General features: G+C 42.6%; 1 protein-coding gene across 7 annotated transcripts in view; it reads left to right on the forward strand.

Annotated features, from left to right (window-relative positions):
* LOC126517414 (uncharacterized) overlaps positions 1-19293 on the forward strand; it is a 41724-nt gene extending 22431 nt beyond the window's left edge. For 4 of the 7 annotated variants that reach the window (XM_072285306.1, XM_072285308.1, XM_072285307.1 and 1 more), the window contains 3 exons: positions 1030-8551; positions 9639-9757; positions 11558-19293. In XM_072285306.1, coding sequence (XP_072141407.1) covers positions 1030-1326 — 297 coding nt within the window. In that variant the 3' untranslated portion in view covers positions 1327-8551; positions 9639-9757; positions 11558-19293. The remainder of the gene's footprint in view (positions 1-1029; positions 8552-9638; positions 9758-11557) is intronic. The other 3 variants (XR_008609637.2, XR_008609638.2, XM_072285311.1) reach the window with 3 other exon arrangements.
* The last annotated feature ends 1796 nt before the right edge of the window (positions 19294-21089 follow it).

Consider the following 21089-nt stretch of genomic DNA (forward strand, 5'->3'; position numbering starts at 1 on the left):
GCTTCCAGTGGTGCGCTTACAGGAGACCGTCAATTGGCTGCAGAACTGCAGGTCATGTCTCTCCACTGTCCATGGCCTCCACATGTCATTGTTACACTCCTGCTTCCAAGTGTAATTTTTACCGCACTACTCACTGCTTGCCCAAGGTTGGAAAGCATCATTGTTTTCTCTTGCATTCATGAGCTATCATTCACCTGCATTCTGCATGACACTTCGAAGTGTAGTGAAGACAATTTTGTTCTGCTTGATGCTTCTTGCTTCTGTTTTTTGCACACTTGATGCATGCTTTGGTCTCATTTTGTACTTGACGTGTTTTGACATGCAACAACTGACCTCCACACTCGGGTGCTTCTGTTGCTGACTTCCTTCGTGCCTCTCAATGCCCCATGGTGCAAAAAATTGAAAGCTGCAGCAGCATTGTGGCACCGTCTATGGTTACCCAGTCTTGCACAGAGGCAAGACTAGTGGGTAGTAGCCTAGTGAGTAGTGTGGTAGTGGCTAGTGGCCTGGTTGGTAGTCAGGTGGGTAGTAATGGGCTTGTTTCTACTTGGTCAAGATCGCAGCCATCAGTCGCAAAGTGGGAGGAAGAGGCAGAGAAAGCTTCACTTTGAAAAACAGTTACCAAGGGCTAATAAAGCAGAGCTTCATTGCCGCGAGTTATAGTGCACGCTGTTTTTCTGCCTGACTTTGAGATATGCATAAGGCTAACATTGTAACAAAGTAATCACTGCAACAAGTCACAGCAGTCGGTCATACAAACCAATAACTGAAGAAGCTAAGCAGAGGAAGGAACAGCTACTGCTGTTAACTGTGTGGTGCTGAGGTTTTGTATCAGTGGCACTTAATCATATTCTTTTTTTTTTTTTTGTGCCCCTGCTCTCCATCATCACCCACGGCAGCAGATTTTTTCTGCTCTTTTGCAGAATAGTGGGGCAGAGCTGTTATCAGGCTGATTTCCTGCCCTTTACCTCTATATATCCCTCATTCTCAACTACGGAGCTCATTCAGCCATCATGTCGTGCTTTGCAGGCAATGATGCGGTCCGGCCCCTATGTGCCACCAACATTGGGTCCAGCTCCGATTCCAGGTCCAGTAATGTCAGGTGCACCTACTTGTAGCCACCCAGAAGCGTATCCTCTCATACCTGGTACATCCACATCTCTGACTACCCTGAATACACCACAGAAAGGCTTTCAAGAAGAGAGAAGTCCTCTCTACTCCAAGGATGGATTCTACTCTGATTATAACAGCTCGTCCCTGCCCCAGCTGCCCACAGCAACAATGCCATCCGCACCACCTCAACCACCGCCCCCTTATGGCAACTGAACGAACTAGCATTGCCTGGACCTTCGTGGATGCAATGGACTGGCCACGGTGGCGCACTCTGCTGCTTAGTTGGAAGTTGCAAGATTTTTCCCCCCATGGGAGCACAATGCAAAAGCGACTGGCAAGGGCAGCATGTCCCTGCCAGCTGCCCACAGCACCAATGCCATCTGCGCATTTGCTTATTACAACAACAAAAAAGTTGCTGATAAGCACATTTGGTTATAACAGACCACAAGCCATGCTGAAATGCAAGCACCAAATGAGGCAAATGCACATTGTGAGACAGTGATGCAGCAATGTCATGAGGACAAAAGCAATGTATGATGCTTGCTTGACTTAGGCAATGTGAAATAACATAGACAGAGGGAAAGAGAATGCAGATGCAGCGCAGTATGATGCTTGTGGACGACATACATTTAAAGATATGATACGCCTTGGGCCACAGTTTCACATACCAATTGTGGAGGGTTTGCAAAGAATTGGCACACACCCATTGGCACATACCCAATGACCCAAGAATGGTGTAGTGCTACAAATACAACAAATTTAGGAAAATCAGGGAAGATGTTAAATATTGCGCGGCATTAAGAAGTATTTCTGTTTTAGAGATACCTATGAGACGACTTACATGTACATGCTTTATGTCATGATTTAGTGTTTTGTTAGGTAGAACAGAGACGCACACACTGGCACTACATCGTCGGTCAACAGGCAGTGTTGTATAATGCTGGTTTGCTATATCCTAGCTCTCATGCCTATGCTAGCTCATGCTAGCTCTCGCTTAGCTCTTGTGACAGATGAATGACAACCCACACCAAATGATGCTGTTATAGGCAAAGAAAGCTTCCTTTAATTATTGCTTATTCACTTAGGACATGTTCTTCAAACCAAGAGACATTTGTTAAGCCACATTGCTCAAACCCATGCTAAATGTGGCTTAAAGGCACCCTGAAACACTTTTTGAACATAGTAAAAGAATGTGGCCGATACTTTAACGAAGCTCCTGTGAACACGTGAGCCAAATAATATTGCACTGCATACAGCAGGAAATTTACAATCTCTTGTCAAAAGCAGGGAACAGTTGCTTGCTCTTGCATCCGCAATGTCGTCGTCAAAAGCAGTTGGCACACCAATGCTATTGGTTGATTTCATGATCGCGAAAGCATTCTCAGTAGTGCACAGTCGCTGACTTTGAGTTAAATAAATGCAAAATATGTCTCCCTTCTCAAAATGGCAGAAATATTATTTCATCTTTGCACTGCGTGTGGCTGCGTCTGCTGTGCGTAGCTTTCAAGATGGCAACGGCGTGCTGCATAGCGTAGTTTAGTGCAGCTGTCAGGAGGTGCAAGCTGCAGCTACAACAAGTACTTTTGCTGCTGCAACTCAACTTTTAGGCCGGGCGTTGCCTTCTTAGCTTTTCCACTGTATAGCTTCCAGCGTGGTAGTGAAGACAAAAAGAGGGAGAAAGCCGCGTATCGGTGCGATAACACCTATTATAGTTGAAGGTTTTGAAAAGATTGTGCGGCATGAGATTTGTGAGACAATGTACTTTAATAGTGAGGCCATTCTATTATTAGTTAAAAAAGTGTCTTGGGGCCCCTTTAAGGCAGTCCACTGAAAGCATCTCTGCATTCTTGCTCAAGCACATTGTATATACCATCAAACTAGCCTCGTGGTCGATGACCCATATAAATTGGATCCCTGGCCAATAATAGTCATTGTCAATAGTCATTAATAGTCATTGTGAAGAAGGCTCCCGTGCGAAAGCTGAAATGTATTTTATTTGAATATACTGTGCCTTTGTCGGCACTGTGCGTTTTATTGACCATGGATCCCTGAAACTGACAAGAACTAGCCTCAAATGAACATCCTTCAAATTGCCTTAAACCACACACGCGAAGTGTATTGTTGTAGTCTATGTTTTCCTGGTGCATCATCTCATCAGAGTTCCCCATGTGGTCTTTTCCTACCCTTTACATGCCAGCAGTTCTCGTACCAACTTCAGCAGGTGATGTCACTTCTATTATACAACCTTGCAGAATCAGCAAAGCTCCTCTTTATAACTGCTGGCAGCCATCATAACATTGGGTGAGACACTGCCTTCTTCTTTTCACCTCTATCCTGCTCTTGGTGCCTACGGTCCTTCAGTCGTGTCCCCATGTGAAGTAACGTGCAAGTTGTTCTACGCATGTTGGCAAACTTCTCAGCTCTTCAAATTTCCCCTCTCCCTTCTGCCCAAGAAAGTATTGGGGCTATACTCTGGGACAGTGTTCTTTATGACGATGCTTTGAATTTTGTATGGCATGCGGTTCAGTACGATATTTCACGTAGACAGCCTCTTGATGATTTAAATGGCAAATCTGGTGATTTTTCGATATCCACTGATCTTAATAAAATTCTGAATGCATTATCTTTTTCGCTCTGATTATCTATGCCAAACAGTATGGCTGCAAGTCATTTAGTTTTCCTGAAAATGAATTTTAAAGATTGGTTGCGTTCCCGACTCATGACTTTTTACTGTCCACCCTGTGTATGTGACATCAGAGACTACGCTGCCACTGTCACTGAAATCGCTGCTGTCTAGTTAGGAAAATCTGTAAGAACTCCCTGTATTGTCAGGAGACATCGTCAGCGTCAATTCTTTGGCGTTAGCGCTACATGTTCTGTGTAGCATGCATTCTGTGTGTTTACATGATAGTAGTGTACTGTAGGCTTCAGTATCTTGTTTATTGGTTATATAAGATTATTGATGAATTTCTAAGCAAATCGAACCACCCTACTGGTGACAGGACTGTCAATGCCATTTGAAAATCTCAATCTCCTAATATGATAAAAAAAAAAAATGCCGGAGTTTCCCTTTAAGGTTTCAGATATCCACACGATCAAAGCATTCGCACAGTATGTCAAAATAATGGTGATGAAATTACAGCATGCCCAAGCACTTGTTTTGTCACTGCTGCTGTTTTAGTGAATTGGGATGCATTTAAGACCCCTGCGGTTGTCATTCTAGAATGCAGCACAAACTCTCAAGCTTCATGTCTTCTCTGCGCACCAAAGTGACACCGGCAGTGCGGTGACAGTGATGCTGCAATTGCAGCAACAGTGACATACAAATTCCACAGCAAAGTGTGTCTTTATAAGAGAGAAGGGTGTTCAGAGAGGTTCAGGTATAGCACTTGCTTTCACAAGTAATGATTATGGTTGCTTTTGCATGCAGTCTTAGTGGGCTGTGTAGTAATGGAAGCATAACAATTGACTCTTGACACCCTCTTCTCTTCCAAGCACTTCCAAAGTAGCTGAATGAATGTAAAATACTCTGGCAGAACAGTCGTTGTCCATCACTCTTCAAGGAAACTTTTACATTTTATTGTGCCAAAGCTGCACCATGGGCTATGAACAATGCACATGGTGCAGCTTCTGACTAATTCTTGTAGCAACCTAAGGTTGTTTACTAAAGCATACATAGCACATGAAGGTTGTTGCATTGTGCCCTCATTGGGATTTGATTGTGTGACTTCCTGCTTCTCAACGAGGTGGTGTGATCTCTGAGCTGCTGTGGCAAGTCTATCGCTTCCACAGTGTTTTAGGGGATTGCAGTATGTTTCATTTAGTTTGTGCAAAGGGAAGTAGCTTAGGGGATGCAGATGTCATTGATACTGTAGGCAGCTGTGGCAGGGGCTGCTATGACAAGTTGAATCCATCTTCAGGGTACGGAGGACTCCTCCATTTCTGGAGGCCCTTCTGTTGTGCATACAGCTGCAATGTGGATGCACCTGGTGTGAGAAGATGCAGTTCTGGAGGGAGGGTTGTGTGTGTAGGTAGATGCATCAGACATCACTGGACCCAAAAATGAAGACACACAGGGGTGGGGTTGCAGCATTGCCTGCAAAGCACAACGTGATGGTTGAAAGACGTTACAAATGAGCACTGTGTTTGATGAGTAGGAAGGATACGTAAAGGGAAAGGGCAGAAAGGTCACCTTAATGCTTACTACTCTGTCCTGTTATTCTGCATAGGGAGAAAAAGGAAAGAGCAGAAAAAGATTGCTACCATGAGTGATGACGACGACAAGGAGCAATAAAAAGCAAATGATTAGGTGCCCCTGTGACAGAACGTCATTACTACAGTTAGCAGCATTAACTGTTTGTCTGCTTAATGTCTTCAATGATTTGCTTTTATGCTCACTGGTATGACCTTTAACTATCATTGTGTTGTTACAATCTTAGTTTTAAGTTTTACACATAGCTTGAAGCCAAACAGACAAACAGCTTTTGATATCAGTGGTGGTGTCAAGGCACTGCTTTATCGGCCCCATGTTGTTTTAGTTTTCCAAACCAGGTTTCAACAAAGTGCTATAGTTAGTTTGCTTTCCAGTTTTTTATATAGCATGATTGCTTTGCCTATGTGAGAAACCTATGTTCATTTATGTTAAAGGGCCCCTTACCACGAGCCTTATCAGTAGTTTTGGTTATATATACACTGGAAGTTGTAAACAGTTGTCTAGGAAGCATGCTACAGAGAAGTTTTAGATAGGGTTTAGTAATAGCATATGATGGACACACCATATGCTGTTGCTGATGATGGATGCATTGATATGTTGAGGTCTGAAGGGACCCAAAACAGCTACTGCTGTAAATTTTATATTTGATAACAATGGAGAGATGGAATACAATAAGGAAAACACAGGAAGCAGCACTGTCGTGATGTAGGCCTCCAGTGTACTCTCACAATGCACTGAAAACATAAGGAGGCTATGCTGCTATCACTCAGTGCTACGCTATGGGACGAGGGCCAGTATTGTGGAAAGAGTCAAGGGGGACAGCACGTGGAAGGTTAGCTCCCTCTCAAGCCTGTTGTTCTGCTCTAGAAAAAACGTGCTAGAAGGTTCCACAGACAGTGCTTTGCTGTTTCCACTCGGACAAACCTTTCAAGCGATTATGTACTGGGCACTTTTAAAAATCTAATCTGCACTTGTGAAATGTGCACTGCTGCACCGCCCTAGCAGTGCACCTTGTCTTCTATGGTACCACGCATACCATATGATGACACAGCTTCTTGCAAGCATGGCCACCATGAACGCCATTATGGTGATGGCTGGCAGGGGCAAAGATTTAGCATACTTCTTGATTGTGTGTAAAGTATACAAACGGCTTTACAATGACATTTTATTTGTGACTGCAAGTGCAAACATTAGCAGCAATGAGTTATGGTGGTTAACAAAAATTTTGTCATGAACGTGATTATAGTATATATGCAAATTCAGAACAGAGGGGTCACAGAAAGATGAAGGCTTGACCAAAAGTGGGATAACAAAGGAAGCCACAGCTTGAAGGTAGTGTTTCAATAAAGGGATTACAAGTCCTGTTGTTGAAACATTAGCTCTGTGCAGAGGTTCCTCATGTTCACCAACTGGTTAATAAAGGATTAAATATGCACTGTATTGATTGCCATGACGTTTGAAGGACTTGCAAGGGATTAAGTTCTTTTTTTGTCGATTGTTTAGTGAGTGCTAAACAGCATTCTTTAGAGAACCTAGAAACGCTCAACTTATTTTGAGAACATTGAGATGGTGGCATATGGACGTCATATCACCCAGTTTCTTTATCGTGTGAAAAATAATTCTGACGATGTGTACTGTCAATTAGCAGGTCACTTGACTGTTTATAAGTGTGAAAATATAGCATCCAGGTGTTATAGACATGCCAAATCGACCATCGAATAGAATCTATATTGTTAGATTGCCCTTCTGAAAAGCTTGCGGCATTTGTTTTACGCCAAGAGTTTTGGGGAAAGCCATGTTATGAAAAAATCACAATTGACAGGGCTTCATTGTTCTTCAAGAATACAAATTTTGCCGTGACGAATTGGATCTCTCAAGTACAGTTGTGCTTGGCAATGTCAGAGTCCATGGCCTATATGCAGAGAGTACCACATTACCTTAAGAAGTGCCAGCAGAGTGGTGTCATTCGCCAAGCTTCATTTCCTCCTATACCGAAATCGAACACAAAACACTTTTTCACAATGACTGGCTGACTACAATTTACTGTTTGTTAATGGGAGATGCTATGCCTTGATTGTTGATAGTGTATACTCAGAGGCGGTGCCAATGTTTTCCTATGTTTCTATCACTTATTGGCATGCGAAGGCCATGCTCTTCATAAAAGTAGTACTTTAGATGCCTTAGAATGCTGTTACTTCTGATTAACTTAACGTTTGCCTTCATTATCCCATCTGCATGATTTATTCATCACTCTCCATAGCAGTGTTGTTTACATTTTAAGTTCAGTGCCTTCTTTTTGTGTTTCTCTCACTTAGTTATGAGTGCCAGTATATATATATTATTGTACTCATATCTTTGTTTCTGGTCTCAAGTCATTTTTCTATCATGGTTGTAGTTATGATTATGACGTGCATAGGTTATGCTTTGTTATATAATATTTTACAAGACCAAAGCTCTGTACCTGTCACGAATAGATAAATTTTGACCTTGACTAGCCATGTTACCACCACCACCATCATCATCATCATATTTTGTTTTTCCACATGTCCTTGGTTGTTCACCTAATTAATGTAGCTTTACTCTTGTTACTAAAGATGTTGCATTTGTTACCTTGTGTTTCTATTCCTTTCCCCTCTGTAATGGGAAAACCATGAGGGTAATAAAATTTTTAGATTCAGGAAACAGTTTGTGCAGTTGTGCCGCACACTATGCTGGTTTTCACTTAAAGCTAGGTAACAACAGAGCAGCAGCAGCAGCAGGCGTTAACACGATAGCGTTAAGAGCTCCATGTCGCAGAATATGCGACGTCTGAGTCCTGCGTCTGGTGTCCTGTGTCAACCGTCGTTTCAGCAAAAATGATTCCGAACCACGCAGACCCTCCGTCTAGCATAAAGAAGTTACTGAACTGATTTTTCTCAAAGTAGAATACCTCAGAAAAATCGTAAAGTATGACTTACACGCAACCTACAGACATAATAGGGTCGGATTGTAGTTTGAATATACAAGAAAACATACTTCAGTTATACACAAAAAAAACTTTTTCCATCGCTTCTACCATTCATAGACAGGGCCACGGCATCCGAGATTTGCCTGCATCAATGAGCACAAACCTCTGACGCCACGGAGCGGTGCACCTGGTTCCTTGCAACACCTCCAGATGGCGCTTGCCTCCGCTGCATCGCAGCCCACGCAACAGGCTGCATTTCTACCGGAAAGCTTGCCTTCGTGCGTAGCATTCGCTGCCAGCGCTTCCCGTTAAACATTGCAGTTACATAAGCTGCAGTTGCCGGAAAGTGTGAGAAGAAGTTGGGGATATTTTAATGCTGTCACATTCTACTCTTAAAGGTGAAGCTTAAGCGTCCTCCAAATTTTGTTTTATACCCAGTGCAAGATAATATTGGAGATGAGTCAATGAAATAATGAGCAAATTTCACCATTCTCGCAGCATACAATCGTTGCCAGAGATCCCGATGGATCAGAGTGTCGCTCTGATCACTCATGAATGCCAGAAGCATGAGAAGACATTAGCATTGTAAAAGGCACTGTTACAAAATAGCAGCCCAAGTCCTTACTGACTCCAGTACACCATTGTGGTCATACTTACAAGGCTGTACTGTGCTGATTGTGAATTTGCAAAGGATCACTTACAAAGGTGGTTAATATTTTTGTTTATCATTTTGTTGTGCATTCTTGGAAGTTCTGGGCATAATTTCTTAATCAGTATATGATGTATAGTAGAAATGCAAGAGAGGCAAGTACGTCAGTTGGTAGCTGCCAAGTGAGGTTGTTATTTGGTATCTTACGCTATACAACTACCATGATCTATCACCTAGCCTGACAAAATTCCATTGCCACTCAGCATCGTACTCAAATGCAGTTAAATCTTTAAGCAATCTAGTCACCTATGGAAGGAAATTTCATTCTTTGTCTCATGTTCAGTACATAAGATATATGCATTTTTTACAAGTTGTCGACACCATGGCAATTACTGCAGTCTATATTTAATCATTGACTAACAGTGAGCAAACAAAGGAAGCCTTAGCCCTGAGCTAATACTTGAACAAAGGGCTTGTGATCCTCTTATCGAAACATTGACTTTGCGCTGAGGCTACCCTTGTTAGCCCACCATAATCAAGTTGTCTCCATCTTCCTGCGATTCCCTTTTTTTTTCCTCTAAATTTTCATGTTTAATTATGTTGCTTACGAAAATTTTCTTTAACTGTCGAATTACTCATTGCTCCTAGCCTTTGCATCTGCATCCACAAATGAATTGTGCTATAAATATAAAGCCTTTTGTATACTTTCCATGCAGTGAGGGATGATTCTTGGCCCCTGCCAGCTATCCTCATAATAGCCGTCGTGGTGGCCTTATCTTTATTATTTGGTGTCATCTCTTTGTGTGCCTGCTATCGTAGAAGACAACGCTTATGGGTAAGTTGGCACGGCAGTGCACAATTCACAAATGCAGATGACCTTTTTAAATGTGCCCACAATTGCAACCACTTGGAAAGTTCATCTTCAAGTGGCAACCGCACACCACTGTCTGTGGAACTTTCTCCTGCCAAAATGTTTTTAAGAGTCCAGTAACAGGCTTCATTCAGAGGCAGCCAGACTTTCCCTCACTGTGTCTCCCGTGCGCCTTTTCTTAACACTGGCGCTCGTGCTAGCATGGCACTGACCGATAGCAGCATGGTCTCCTTAAGTTTGGAGTGCGTTGTGGGAGTACACCGGAGGCCTAGATCATGACAGTGATCCTCCCTGTCTTTTCCTTATTGTATCCCATTTCTCCATTACCACCTAGTGTAACATTTTTGCAGCAGTAGCTCTATTGAGCTTCTGCTGTCAGCATATTGATGCATCCATCATATGCAGCATGCATCACAACACTAGCTACCTTACACAATGTGCACACTTGCTTCAGGTATCTCGTGGAAGTTTCCGTGAATGTTTCTACAATACTCATAACAATCTGAAAGCTCTAACAGTATTGATAGAGAATTCTAGTGTAAGTGTGTTTCGATTCTGTGTTCAATATCATGAACAATATGATCACAGTTCCAAAGGGGCACCATGAGGTGACTCCAAGCTAATGGCAGTAAAAAGTGATCCTTAAAGGCCCCTCTATTGGTTTGGGCATTGTATACAGGCAAGCCCAGTGTCTAGGTCAGGCAGTCATGTTTACAAAGTATTGCACTGATGTGAGCAGCAAGAACAAGTAAATATTGGATGGGAAACATGGAGCACCACTTCTGCAGAGTAGCCACTCTCCTCTCTCTCCGCCAGCAGAAATGTCACTGCCACTGCCTCTGTGTCATACACGCCACTTTCAATGCAGACAGCCAGGAGTAATGTGAGGTTGGGGATTTCAGGGAAATGCATTGTGGGTAAAACTGCCAGTGGAAATGTGCGACACAGCAAGTAAAGAAGAGAGAGTGAAAAAGAAATGGCGTTGATGACATAAATGTCACATATGTGCCGACTGAGGCAATGGAAAATAGCCACTGCTGTGGGGTTAGTGGTGCAACTCCTTGCACCAACACCTCGCAACATTTCACTTGCCTCTATCTCTTCTATTAGCAAACGCTTTTTGATAGAATGCTTCCTGGATGACTGTTTTCAACTTCCAATGTATACTGTAACCAAAATTTCTGACAGCCTGGTTAGTGAGGAGCCCTCCAACATGAAAAAAAGAAGAATGTGGTAGCATTGTAGAAAAAGCATTTATACTATGTAGTGATTTAGAAAGGCACACTAACAGACATATCTTGTTGAAAGCCATTATGAAAAAGAAAAAGCAACGCTGTAATGCACCAATACAGCAGAGCCTCAATGCCACTATTAACAGCACAAGCTGTTTCTCTGCCTTGTTTCAAGCTACGCATAATGCTAACATTTACTAGGGTAATCATTGCCATAGGTCGAGGCAGTAAGCTACAAAAAACAATTCTTCAGAGAAAATAAGCCGAGGAGCAGCTCCTGTTGTTAAGTATGGTACTCAGGTTCTGTGTCAGTAGCACTTAATCATTTTATTTTTGTTGCTCTTTCCCTTCATCATCACCTATGGTTGCAATTCTTTATCTGCTCTTTCCTTTTGTCCCCATGCGGAATAACAAGCCAGAGTGGTCAGCAGCGAGCTGACCTTTTTGCCCTTTCCCTTTACATACATCTTTTGTCAACAATCACAAAGCTTATTTTTAACACTATATTCAGTCTTCATGTTGTGCTTTGCAGGCAGTGACACAATCCAGCCCATGTGTGCCACTATCATTGGGTCCAGCTCCAATTCCAGGTCCAGTGATGTCAGGCGCAGCTTCCCACACCCACCCAGAAGCGCGTCCTCTCATGCCGGGGGCATCCACATATCCGAGTACACCCGATACAGAACAGAGGGCCTTCCAAGAAGAGGGGAGTCCTCCCTACTCCAAGGATGGATTCTACTCTGATCATGTTTACCCGCAGCTACCCAAAGCACCAGTGCCATCTGCACCACATCCACCCTTGCCTCCTTATAACTAAGTATGGATGGCTGGGCTAGTTGGTTGTGATTAGCACTATGAAACATTGTTCCAGCGCACAATGGAACACGGACGAGAAGAGAAAGACAACATGAACGCTGGCATTCGTGTTGTCTTTCTCTTCTTGTCTGTGTTCAATTGTGCGCTGGAATGATGTTTCATAATGCTTCTTCACAACCAACTAGCCCAGCTGTCTATACTTAGCGATATACTTTCTAGTACATTGGGCCCTTTCTCCCCTCCTGCTTTATGTGCAAACCCTTCCTCGACCTTTGTCAACCTTTTAGCAGTGACCACATGCCGTGCAAGAGAACTCACGTTTGCTCTTGACCACCGTCTTGTTCTGTTCTACCTGGTGTTCCCGGCGTTCATGTTGTCTTTCTCTTCTCGTCCGTGTTCAATTGTGCGCTGGAACGATGTTTCATAATGCTCCTCCATATAACAACTGTTGAAACTGGCATGACCTAAAGCTTCGTGGAAGCGATGGGCTTGCTACAGTGACTCGGAGGTTGTGCTACTCTGCTGTTTAGTTGGAAGTCGCAGGATTTCACCTTGATGGGGGGCACAGTGCAAAAAGGTTACTGTGGTTATGGCACTGTAACCCTACCACAGCCACTCATAGCTACAATGCTACCTATAGCACATGAACCACTGCCCTGTTATGGAAACTGAAACAAAACAAAATGGTATGACCTAGGCTTTTGTGGAAGCAATAGATTTGCCATATGGTCCCTGTGTGGGAGACACCTGCTGACGCACGTCCTGCAGGACCTTTAATACAGTTTATCCAATACATGCATTGCATGCATTGCAATGCATGCTCACTGACCTGGAGAGGCAGAGCAGAAGGGTGGGACTAAAAATTAATCTGCAGAAAACTAAAGTAATGTTTAACAGTCTCGGAAGGGAACAGCAGTTTACGATAGGTAGCGAGGCACTGGAAGTGGTAAGGGAATACATCTACTTAGGACAGGTAGTGACTGCTGATCCGGATCATGAGAGTGAAATAATCAGAAGAATAAGAATGGGCTGGGGTGCGTTTGGCAGGCATTCTGAGACCATGAACAGCAGGTTGCCATTATCCCTCAAGAGAAAAGTTTATAACAGCTGTGTCTTACCAGTACTCACGTACGGGGAGAAACCTGGAGGCTTACGAAAAGGGTTCTACTTAAATTGAGGATGACGCAACGGGCTATGGAAAGAAGAATGATAGGTGTAACATTAAGGGATAAGAAAAGAGCAGATTGGGTGAGGGAACAAACGCGCGTTAATGACATCTTAGTTGAAATCAAGAAAAAGAAATGGGCATGGGCAGGACATGTAATGAGGAGGGAAGATAACCGATGGTCATTAAGGGTTACGGACTGGATTCCGAGGGAAGGGAAGCGTAGCAGGGAGCGACAGAAAGTTAGGTGGGCAGATGAGATTAGGAAGTTCGGAGGGTCAACATGGCCACAATTAGCACATGACCAGGTCAGTTGGAGAAGTATGGGAGAGGCCTTTGCCCTGCAGTGGGCGTAACCAGGCTGATGATGATGATGATGATGATGATCCAGTACATTAGATTTGCCATAGTGGCTCAGAGCCTATGAAACTCTGCTCTTGTTCGGGAAGCCACAGGATCACATTTTGTTATGGGCTCAAAGTGGAAATTTATGCTGGTGTGCTAAGCTTAAAAAAAAAAATCCCAGGTTTTCAAAATTAATCACGAGCTTCCTGCCATATGGCATGCCTAATAGTATAATAGCCCATGTTGCAGCTTTGAGACATGAAAATATAACAGATAATTTTGCACAGTGATAGACAACAATGACACTGGAAAGTGGCTAATTATTCTATGCCCATCCAGTTGCTTTGGAAGTGCCTAAAAGATTTGGAATTGTAGAAGGCATGAAGGGGCAATTCTTATTACTGCACTGCCAATGAAATATGCAAACCGTATTCACTGCCTTAGGGAGCAAATTCTATACCTGAACCTCTCTGAGCCCCTTTCCTTCTTCTAATGCCACACATTAGCACTTGTACATCGTTGTTGCTGCTCCTGCGGTATTATTGTCACTGCAGTATCACTCTCTCTTCACTGCAGAGACAAGAAATCAAGTTTGAGAGTTAGGGCTGCATTTTGGAATGATAACCTTAGAGGCCTTAAGTGTGAGCCTTAAGTAAGCTGCAGTGATGAAAGGATGTGCGGGTGTGCTGGCTCTTTATCACTGTTATCTTGACATACTGTATGGTTGTGGTGATTGATTGGGTGGCAGAAATATTACATCATCAAGAGATTGTCTTCGTAACAGTTAACTGTTGTGCTTAACCATGAACCACACAAAAATGAAACATTGTTTCAGAGTATAGCCATTACTCTTCCATGGACAAAGGGGACGTTCTTCATTGAAGAGCTGAAAGACGTGCCAGCACCTGTGGAACGACTTACTTGCTACGCTGTATGGATAAGAGATTGGCGGTCTATGGGCACCAAGAGCATATGTGTGCTTGTGCCCTTGCTCTTTTCTTGTCTAGTTGTAGTGTCATTTTTTGCAGCTGTTTCATGATTGTACTTCACAGTTAATTGCAGTCATAACAGCAAGATATGCAACTGTTTCTGAGCTTTGTTGCAAACGTGTGTTATACTTTATCTGCTTCTCTACAGTAGTGTTACACAGCACGAAAGCCAGGCACATGCTTCCTATCGCCAACTGGTGTTGATTCCGAAAGAAGTGCACTGGTTAAATTGAGTCGATCCTCAAATGCTAGCTGCCAGAGGAAGGAGTCGGGAAACTGGCACACTTTCACTTTTAGAAATAAATTGTCACTGCGCGATGCCACGCATGTGCCAAGCATCCATCTCAAAGCACTAGCTTTCATGATAGAAGTGCTAAGCTCATTACTCTTTGTGTCATGTGTTGTTTTGTGGCCCAATGGGTAGAACATTACGCCATTGTTGTAGGGGACCCTGGTTGAACTCTCGCCATTGGACACGTATATTATTTTATTGAGCGACAGCTTCTGTTAAACGCCTTGCTGAGCCTATCCGGCATGATAGACAACACACTAAACCTTGCAAAGGTAGGCAAAGAAACCTTTGCTTTAGGACAGTGTCTCACTCAATGTTGTGATGGCTGCCAATGGAGCTTGGTTCTGCTAAGTTGTAGTAAATTGAGGTCACCTATTCAAGTTGGCACAAGAGCTGTTCGCATGCAAAGGGTAGGAAAAGAACCACACCGGTGAACTCTGATGAGAAGACCCACCTGGGAAAATGTGGTTCATGCATAAATGCACTTTGCTTTTGTGGTCTAGAGCACTTTGAAGATCCTGATTTGGATCTTCAAATCCCCCCTCCTCGATGTGGGAGAGCTATGGGCAGGTCATGGGGCCCGACTGATTTGGAGGCTTGTTCATATCACTTTCAGGGTGATTACAGAGCTGATTGACGTGGAGTGGGAGGGGAGGTGAGTTTGATGGCATCAAATATGTTCAAGCTGGAGTGCAGACATGCTGTCAGTGGCCCGCCTTAAGGCAGATATGGCGAGGGTATTAAGGAATGCAGCTTATGAAATGCCTCGGGCTTTGCCGGGTCCTTGCCTGCATTTACAGGGGGGTTCAGTATGAACTGTTAACACTTGGTTTTCATTAAAACTTTTCAATTGTCCTGTTTTTATTGCACTGAAATTGAGCATGAAAGTGCTGATGCTTTTACAGAACAGATACTTGACAAGTACTAGCGAGTGAGGCTTAAGACATATTTGTTGTTTTTTGAGTACTGATTGGATGCTTTTCCTTCAAACTGATGGGACCTGTACAAGCCGTAAGGTTGTTGCTCTGTTTGATATACATATATCTTTTGTGACTTGTGTGTCCTGTAAACAATTGTCCCCAGCCACAAAAATCCTAGCTTTTGTAATGCTGCTTGCTGAACAAGTAGCTATGCTATTTTTAGAAGAAGGGACAGATGAAAATTCAGACACCCTGAGGAAGAAACAACATAATTAGTTGTTTGGCTGTTTGACTTCCTTCCTATGTGCACCTTGCTGTGAGCTGCATTATTATTATTGTCTTTATTATTTCTTTCTTGTGACATTTGGACTGGGGTGCTACATCACAACTGCTGTTTTTAGTGTATGAAATACGTTCCAAAGTAAGTTTCATCATTTTTTGAAAGAGAAGATGGTGCACCAGGTGAAACAAACAATTGCCATAAGAATCCAAACCCGTTGCTGGTTCAATGATGGAAGGAGCGTCAGTGGAGGAGGAATGACGCATGTCCAGAGCACTGAAGAAGAGAGAGTAGCAGCAAACCAGCATGCCTGAGATTATTAGAGTACGAATTGCGGTGGCAGACAGACGTGTGCTAACAGCATGGTCAATGGAAGTGTGTGCTGTCGTCTGGTATGAATGGGCACGTGGGACTAGTGTGTCCATCATCCATGAATGCCTAACGATTGTGTATGGTAAAGAGGTCATGTCTCAGGCCTTGCATCGCAGGGCACCGAGTTTTACTAGGGTGGTTTCTTCAAACTGATTGCACGCTACAGCAAATGTCTCAACGTAGGTGGCGACTATGTGGAAAAATAATGCAAGGTGTATTATTCATGATGCCATGGTGTATTTTTTTTTTTTTTTGTCGATAAATTTTACGTGTGAAAATAAATGACGAAACTTACTTTTGGAACGTCCCTCATAGCTTTTTATAACGTGAACAAAGAAAGGGATGCACCAAGTGCCAGTTTTGTATTTTGTGATGCAGTTATATTGACTTGAACATGGGCCAGATTTCACAAATGAAGGTTACGTTGCTGCATCTGCTTGCTGCACATGAAATACTCATTCTATTGTATTGATTACTACAAAACTGGGTGAAGCTAGCCTAGCAAATCTATAGTACAAGCTTTGCCCACAAAAGTTAGCTGCACTTACCCTCACTGCCTCCATGCTTTTAAACAAAGTTCCAGAAACATCCTAATATTGAAAGAAGTTCATCTCTGCCGGCGCATCCTGGGAATGAGCAAATGTAGTTGGCTGGCCCGTATATACAGACACAAATATAAGTTGGACGGAGGTGCATTCTTAGGTTGTCGCAACCATACAAGCTCTGTATGATGCTTGTGTATTGCATGTGGCTGAGCTCGGTGATCAAATGTCATTTTTACCTACACTAGCTTTATCTGCAGTTTGCAATTGGCCCCCTGTGCACAGCTGGATGAAAGCAGAGGCATTGTTATGCATCACAACCCTGCCAATAGATTCCATGCTGATACATTTTTATAGTTGTAAAGTGTCTGAAGCCCAGTCACCGTAGTGCTAACAATATGTTTGCACAATATGTTGACCAGCTACTAATATCCTATTTCTTTGGCTCAAATTGAAAACGTAATGCAGTCGCTTCAATGTATAAGGCTGCAAGAAAATAAGGCCATCACAATGTTTCAACCCCTCATGTTCACATTTGTGAAGTGGCTGTCATGCATCACCAAACCAAATTTTAGGTTTATAATTTTTACAACGTGTTTTTCAAGACCTGAAATCATAATTCTTCAGCCACATTAGTCAATAGAGTTTGACTTTTTCTTCACGTGTGGCACGTATAATTTAGATGGGCTGTGTGGTTGTCTCATAATAAGGGTGTTTCAGCATTTCATGTGCATTTGAATATGGAAATTCAAGTTGCAAATGAGCTAAAGCTTTGTCCTCCTAGATGTTGTGTGTCGGCTTTGCAGCAAAGTGTATCTTGCCTATTAGTATTTGCTTTAGGCATAAACAAAATTTCCTGCCCTTTGACATTTCCTCTAAGTCATGTTCTATGCATTGCATCACCTTGGCATGTGTATGTATGCTGCAGTGGCTGGTGCAACATTCATTTTGCAGACTAGGTTGTTTGTACAGAATTTCCATGCTAAATCTCTTGTACATGCACACCGTGTAGTAATTTGTGAGCACTAGTTTCAGTGTAGGCCGCTAATAAGCCACTTGGAAAAGTGCCTGCTTGAGCTGTCCTTGTAAGAAGCTTTGTGCCAGTGTAATGTAACCTTAGAAATGTTCCTTATACTGCAGGCTGCTGTGGCCTGCGAGTCTGCCTCACCACTTGTTGTTATGGTGATTGTTATTGAACTCTTCCTGCGGCATTTTATTTATAAACACCAAGTTTTTTAGCGAAGCTGCATTGGCACACTTGTTGTTGCATCAGGAAGGTTTGTTCGCTGCCTCATAAAGAAATGAATCTCTCTTTGCGAAAATGTTGCTATTTACTTTTGCACTTTTGTAAATGCGTGCTTCCAGTTTGCTAAGCAACAACGGTAGCTCAGCTTATGGTGGCATGCTTGACAATGTGATGTTTACCTAACTTTTTTGCTGGGCTTTGTTTGGCACAGCATGATCGTTTTGGTGCTTAATAAAGTTAGCTTATTTTGCTGCTACCAGATTAAAATGTATGCATTGTGGCCACAAAAGTCTAGGGATGTGGCTTCTAGCAAAAGGCAATGCGGCTGTCAAATGAAGCCATCTTAAAGGAATTGAGACACCTGTATTAGGAAGGGGGAGAGTACTGTTCTGTCATTTGCAGCATTTGCAGCAGCTTTCCTGCAATCTATTCACGGACCAATGGCCATCTCCATCAAACGTGGTTATTTATTATATCTAAACTTTTTCAGTGAAAGTTTTCTTCCACTGACAATTCATGCTTACTATATGTGTTTGTCATACTTTCTGCACTGCTAACTTATTCAGTAGGCACTGTTCCTTGTTCCTACGTGCAGCTGAACAAATCTAACATCTGTTTTCAACATTTTCACACGTTTTGTGTATGTATCTTTTTTTTTTTGCACATGCCATGCATTCACCAGTTTGTGAGCATGATAAGCCTGCTTTGAGTGAAATTTATTCCGCACTGCTGGTAATACTTCTGCCTTATATGCTGTAGCTTGGTGGACATCATAAACAACTTGTCTGCTGTAGACTCAAGTTTTCACAGTTTGGTTCCTCTCTGAAATTTCAGAGTACTTTGTGTGCATTAAATTGTTCAAAATGACTGTCACTGAAAAATGCACAAAAGAAAGAACCAAATTTTTTGCTAATCTTGGGACATTTACGGATATTAGAATTGTTCAGAGTGGTTGTGTGTGTGTTAGTTAAGGGTCATCTTGACAGCATGCAGTACAAACATGTGGGACACATGCAGGTTACTTATACAACAAGCAAACATTCATAACTCTGTCCTGCTTGTTATCTTTTTCTGGATTCAGTGTTTCTCCATGTTGTTGTCTGGATTTAAGCTGTGATATGTAATGTGACAATAGTGTTGTCAGCTTTAGATTCGGTGACAAGATTTTCGTGCCTACAGACTCTGCCTGCCCTTGTTCGCTTGCAGTTTATGCATTTTACTGTTGCATTTTTACTATGGCTGCAGAATGCTTGTTGTAAATGTTAAAGTCCAGTCAATAAAGCACATTAGTGTTATTGTAATTGGGCAAGTCAGTCTCATTGTATCACATGTTGCCTTACCAAATGGTTTAATCTGTAATATATAACTTAACTTTGCTCTGGGATGTATGCTATCAGGCTCAAGAGGCTAAAAAAGGCTCGATTTCAGCTTGATGTAGTGGAGAATCACACTAATGCAAACCAACATACTGAATGCTCTGATGTCAGTGCTATTATGGCACCACCTTAGGTAAATAGTGCAACACAGACATGAACAAGAGCGAAGGAAGTGATGGGACAGGCACTGCCTGTTATGTCAGTTTACACACTGTGAAGGCCCACACTAAGCTAATGGCATGTAAGAACTACATATTGAACTTGGCATCACAGTGCCTCTTTATATTGCATTTGTCATGCAGCAGCTACTAGCCGAAGATGTCACGCGAGCTTTGACTACTGTGGTGCTACTTAGCAAAAATATTAACAGGCTGGCAATGAATCAGTTAAACAGCTGCATTGCAGTTTAAAGGGACCCTGAAACGATTTTGTACAAACATACTGAGTCGTTAGAGTAGGTCCTTCTGATCATTGGCGCATCTAAGTACTCTGCATAAAGCATGTAATTTATTATAAGGTTTTAAAAATGTACATCGCTGCTGATAGCAGCACACTGCTCGGTGGAATTTTCAGCTGCCCCTACCCATATGACGTAAATCACCCAGTTGACATCACTAGGGTGAGCTATCTGATTGGCTGCCCAGGGCATGTCATCGATAATTTTTCCACCGTTGTGGTGAACAAACGATGTTCGTAATAGTTGGAACGTTAGTTAATTTGTTTCTATAAAAAGAAGGTAACAGAAAGAGAATGCACAAAAAAAATTTGTTACTACAGTTAAAGGGACCCTGAAACGATTTTGACGATTTTCTACAAACGTACTGAGTCGTTAGAGTAGGTCCTTCTGATGATTAATTGACACATCTAAGTGCTCCGCGTAAAGCGTGTAATTTATTATAAGGTTTTAAAAATGCACATCGCTGCCGATCGGAGCACGCTGCTCGGCGTAATTTTAAGCCGCCCCTACCCATATCTACCGATATGACGAAAATCACCCATATGACGTCAGTGGGGCGAGCTATCCGATTGGCTGACCAGGGTGCGTGATCAATAATTTTTCCAACTTTATGGTAAACAAATGATCTTCGTAATAGTTGGAATGTTAGTTCATTTGTTTTTATAAACAGAAAGTAACATAAAGAGAATGCACAAGAACGATTTTTCAATACAATTAAGCACTTCCGGCACACAGCAAGTGTCGTCTGCTTGTGTTACAACGTACTCCATTTTGACGAGAGCTCCGCGGTCAGAGTCGGTCTCAGTCTTTTCGCGAGCACCACAGAAGTCGATGACACGACGTGCCATCATGACGCAGAGCCAGTGAAAGTGGAGCTTAGCCCCGATCACTCGGCGAATGAGTTGAGGAGAAGATGCATGACTATGGAGGAGGGTAACTTGTAATCTTCTGTAGCTCTCTTAATATGAGACGTTTCACAAAAATTGTGGTGTGAATGATTAACTTTAGCTGTACCCTACACGTCTACAAAATTTGTCCGAACCGTTTCAGGGGCCCTTTAAGTATGACAAGAGAGGTGACGTCCAATACATGTCTAATAGAGAAAATTGTCCAAAATGTATGCCATGTTATTAGTAATATATCTTTAGTTTATAGTGCGAAGGGGCACAGATAAAGACTAGAAGCAGACAGGACGAGAGCTAACTCTCAACTGAAATCTTTATTGAAACAATTTATAAGTGATAGCGAAAATGTAAGCAAAGAA

The sequence above is a fragment of the Dermacentor andersoni genome, chromosome 11, assembly GCF_023375885.2.
Source record: "Dermacentor andersoni chromosome 11, qqDerAnde1_hic_scaffold, whole genome shotgun sequence".
NCBI lineage: Eukaryota > Metazoa > Arthropoda > Arachnida > Ixodida > Ixodidae > Dermacentor > Dermacentor andersoni.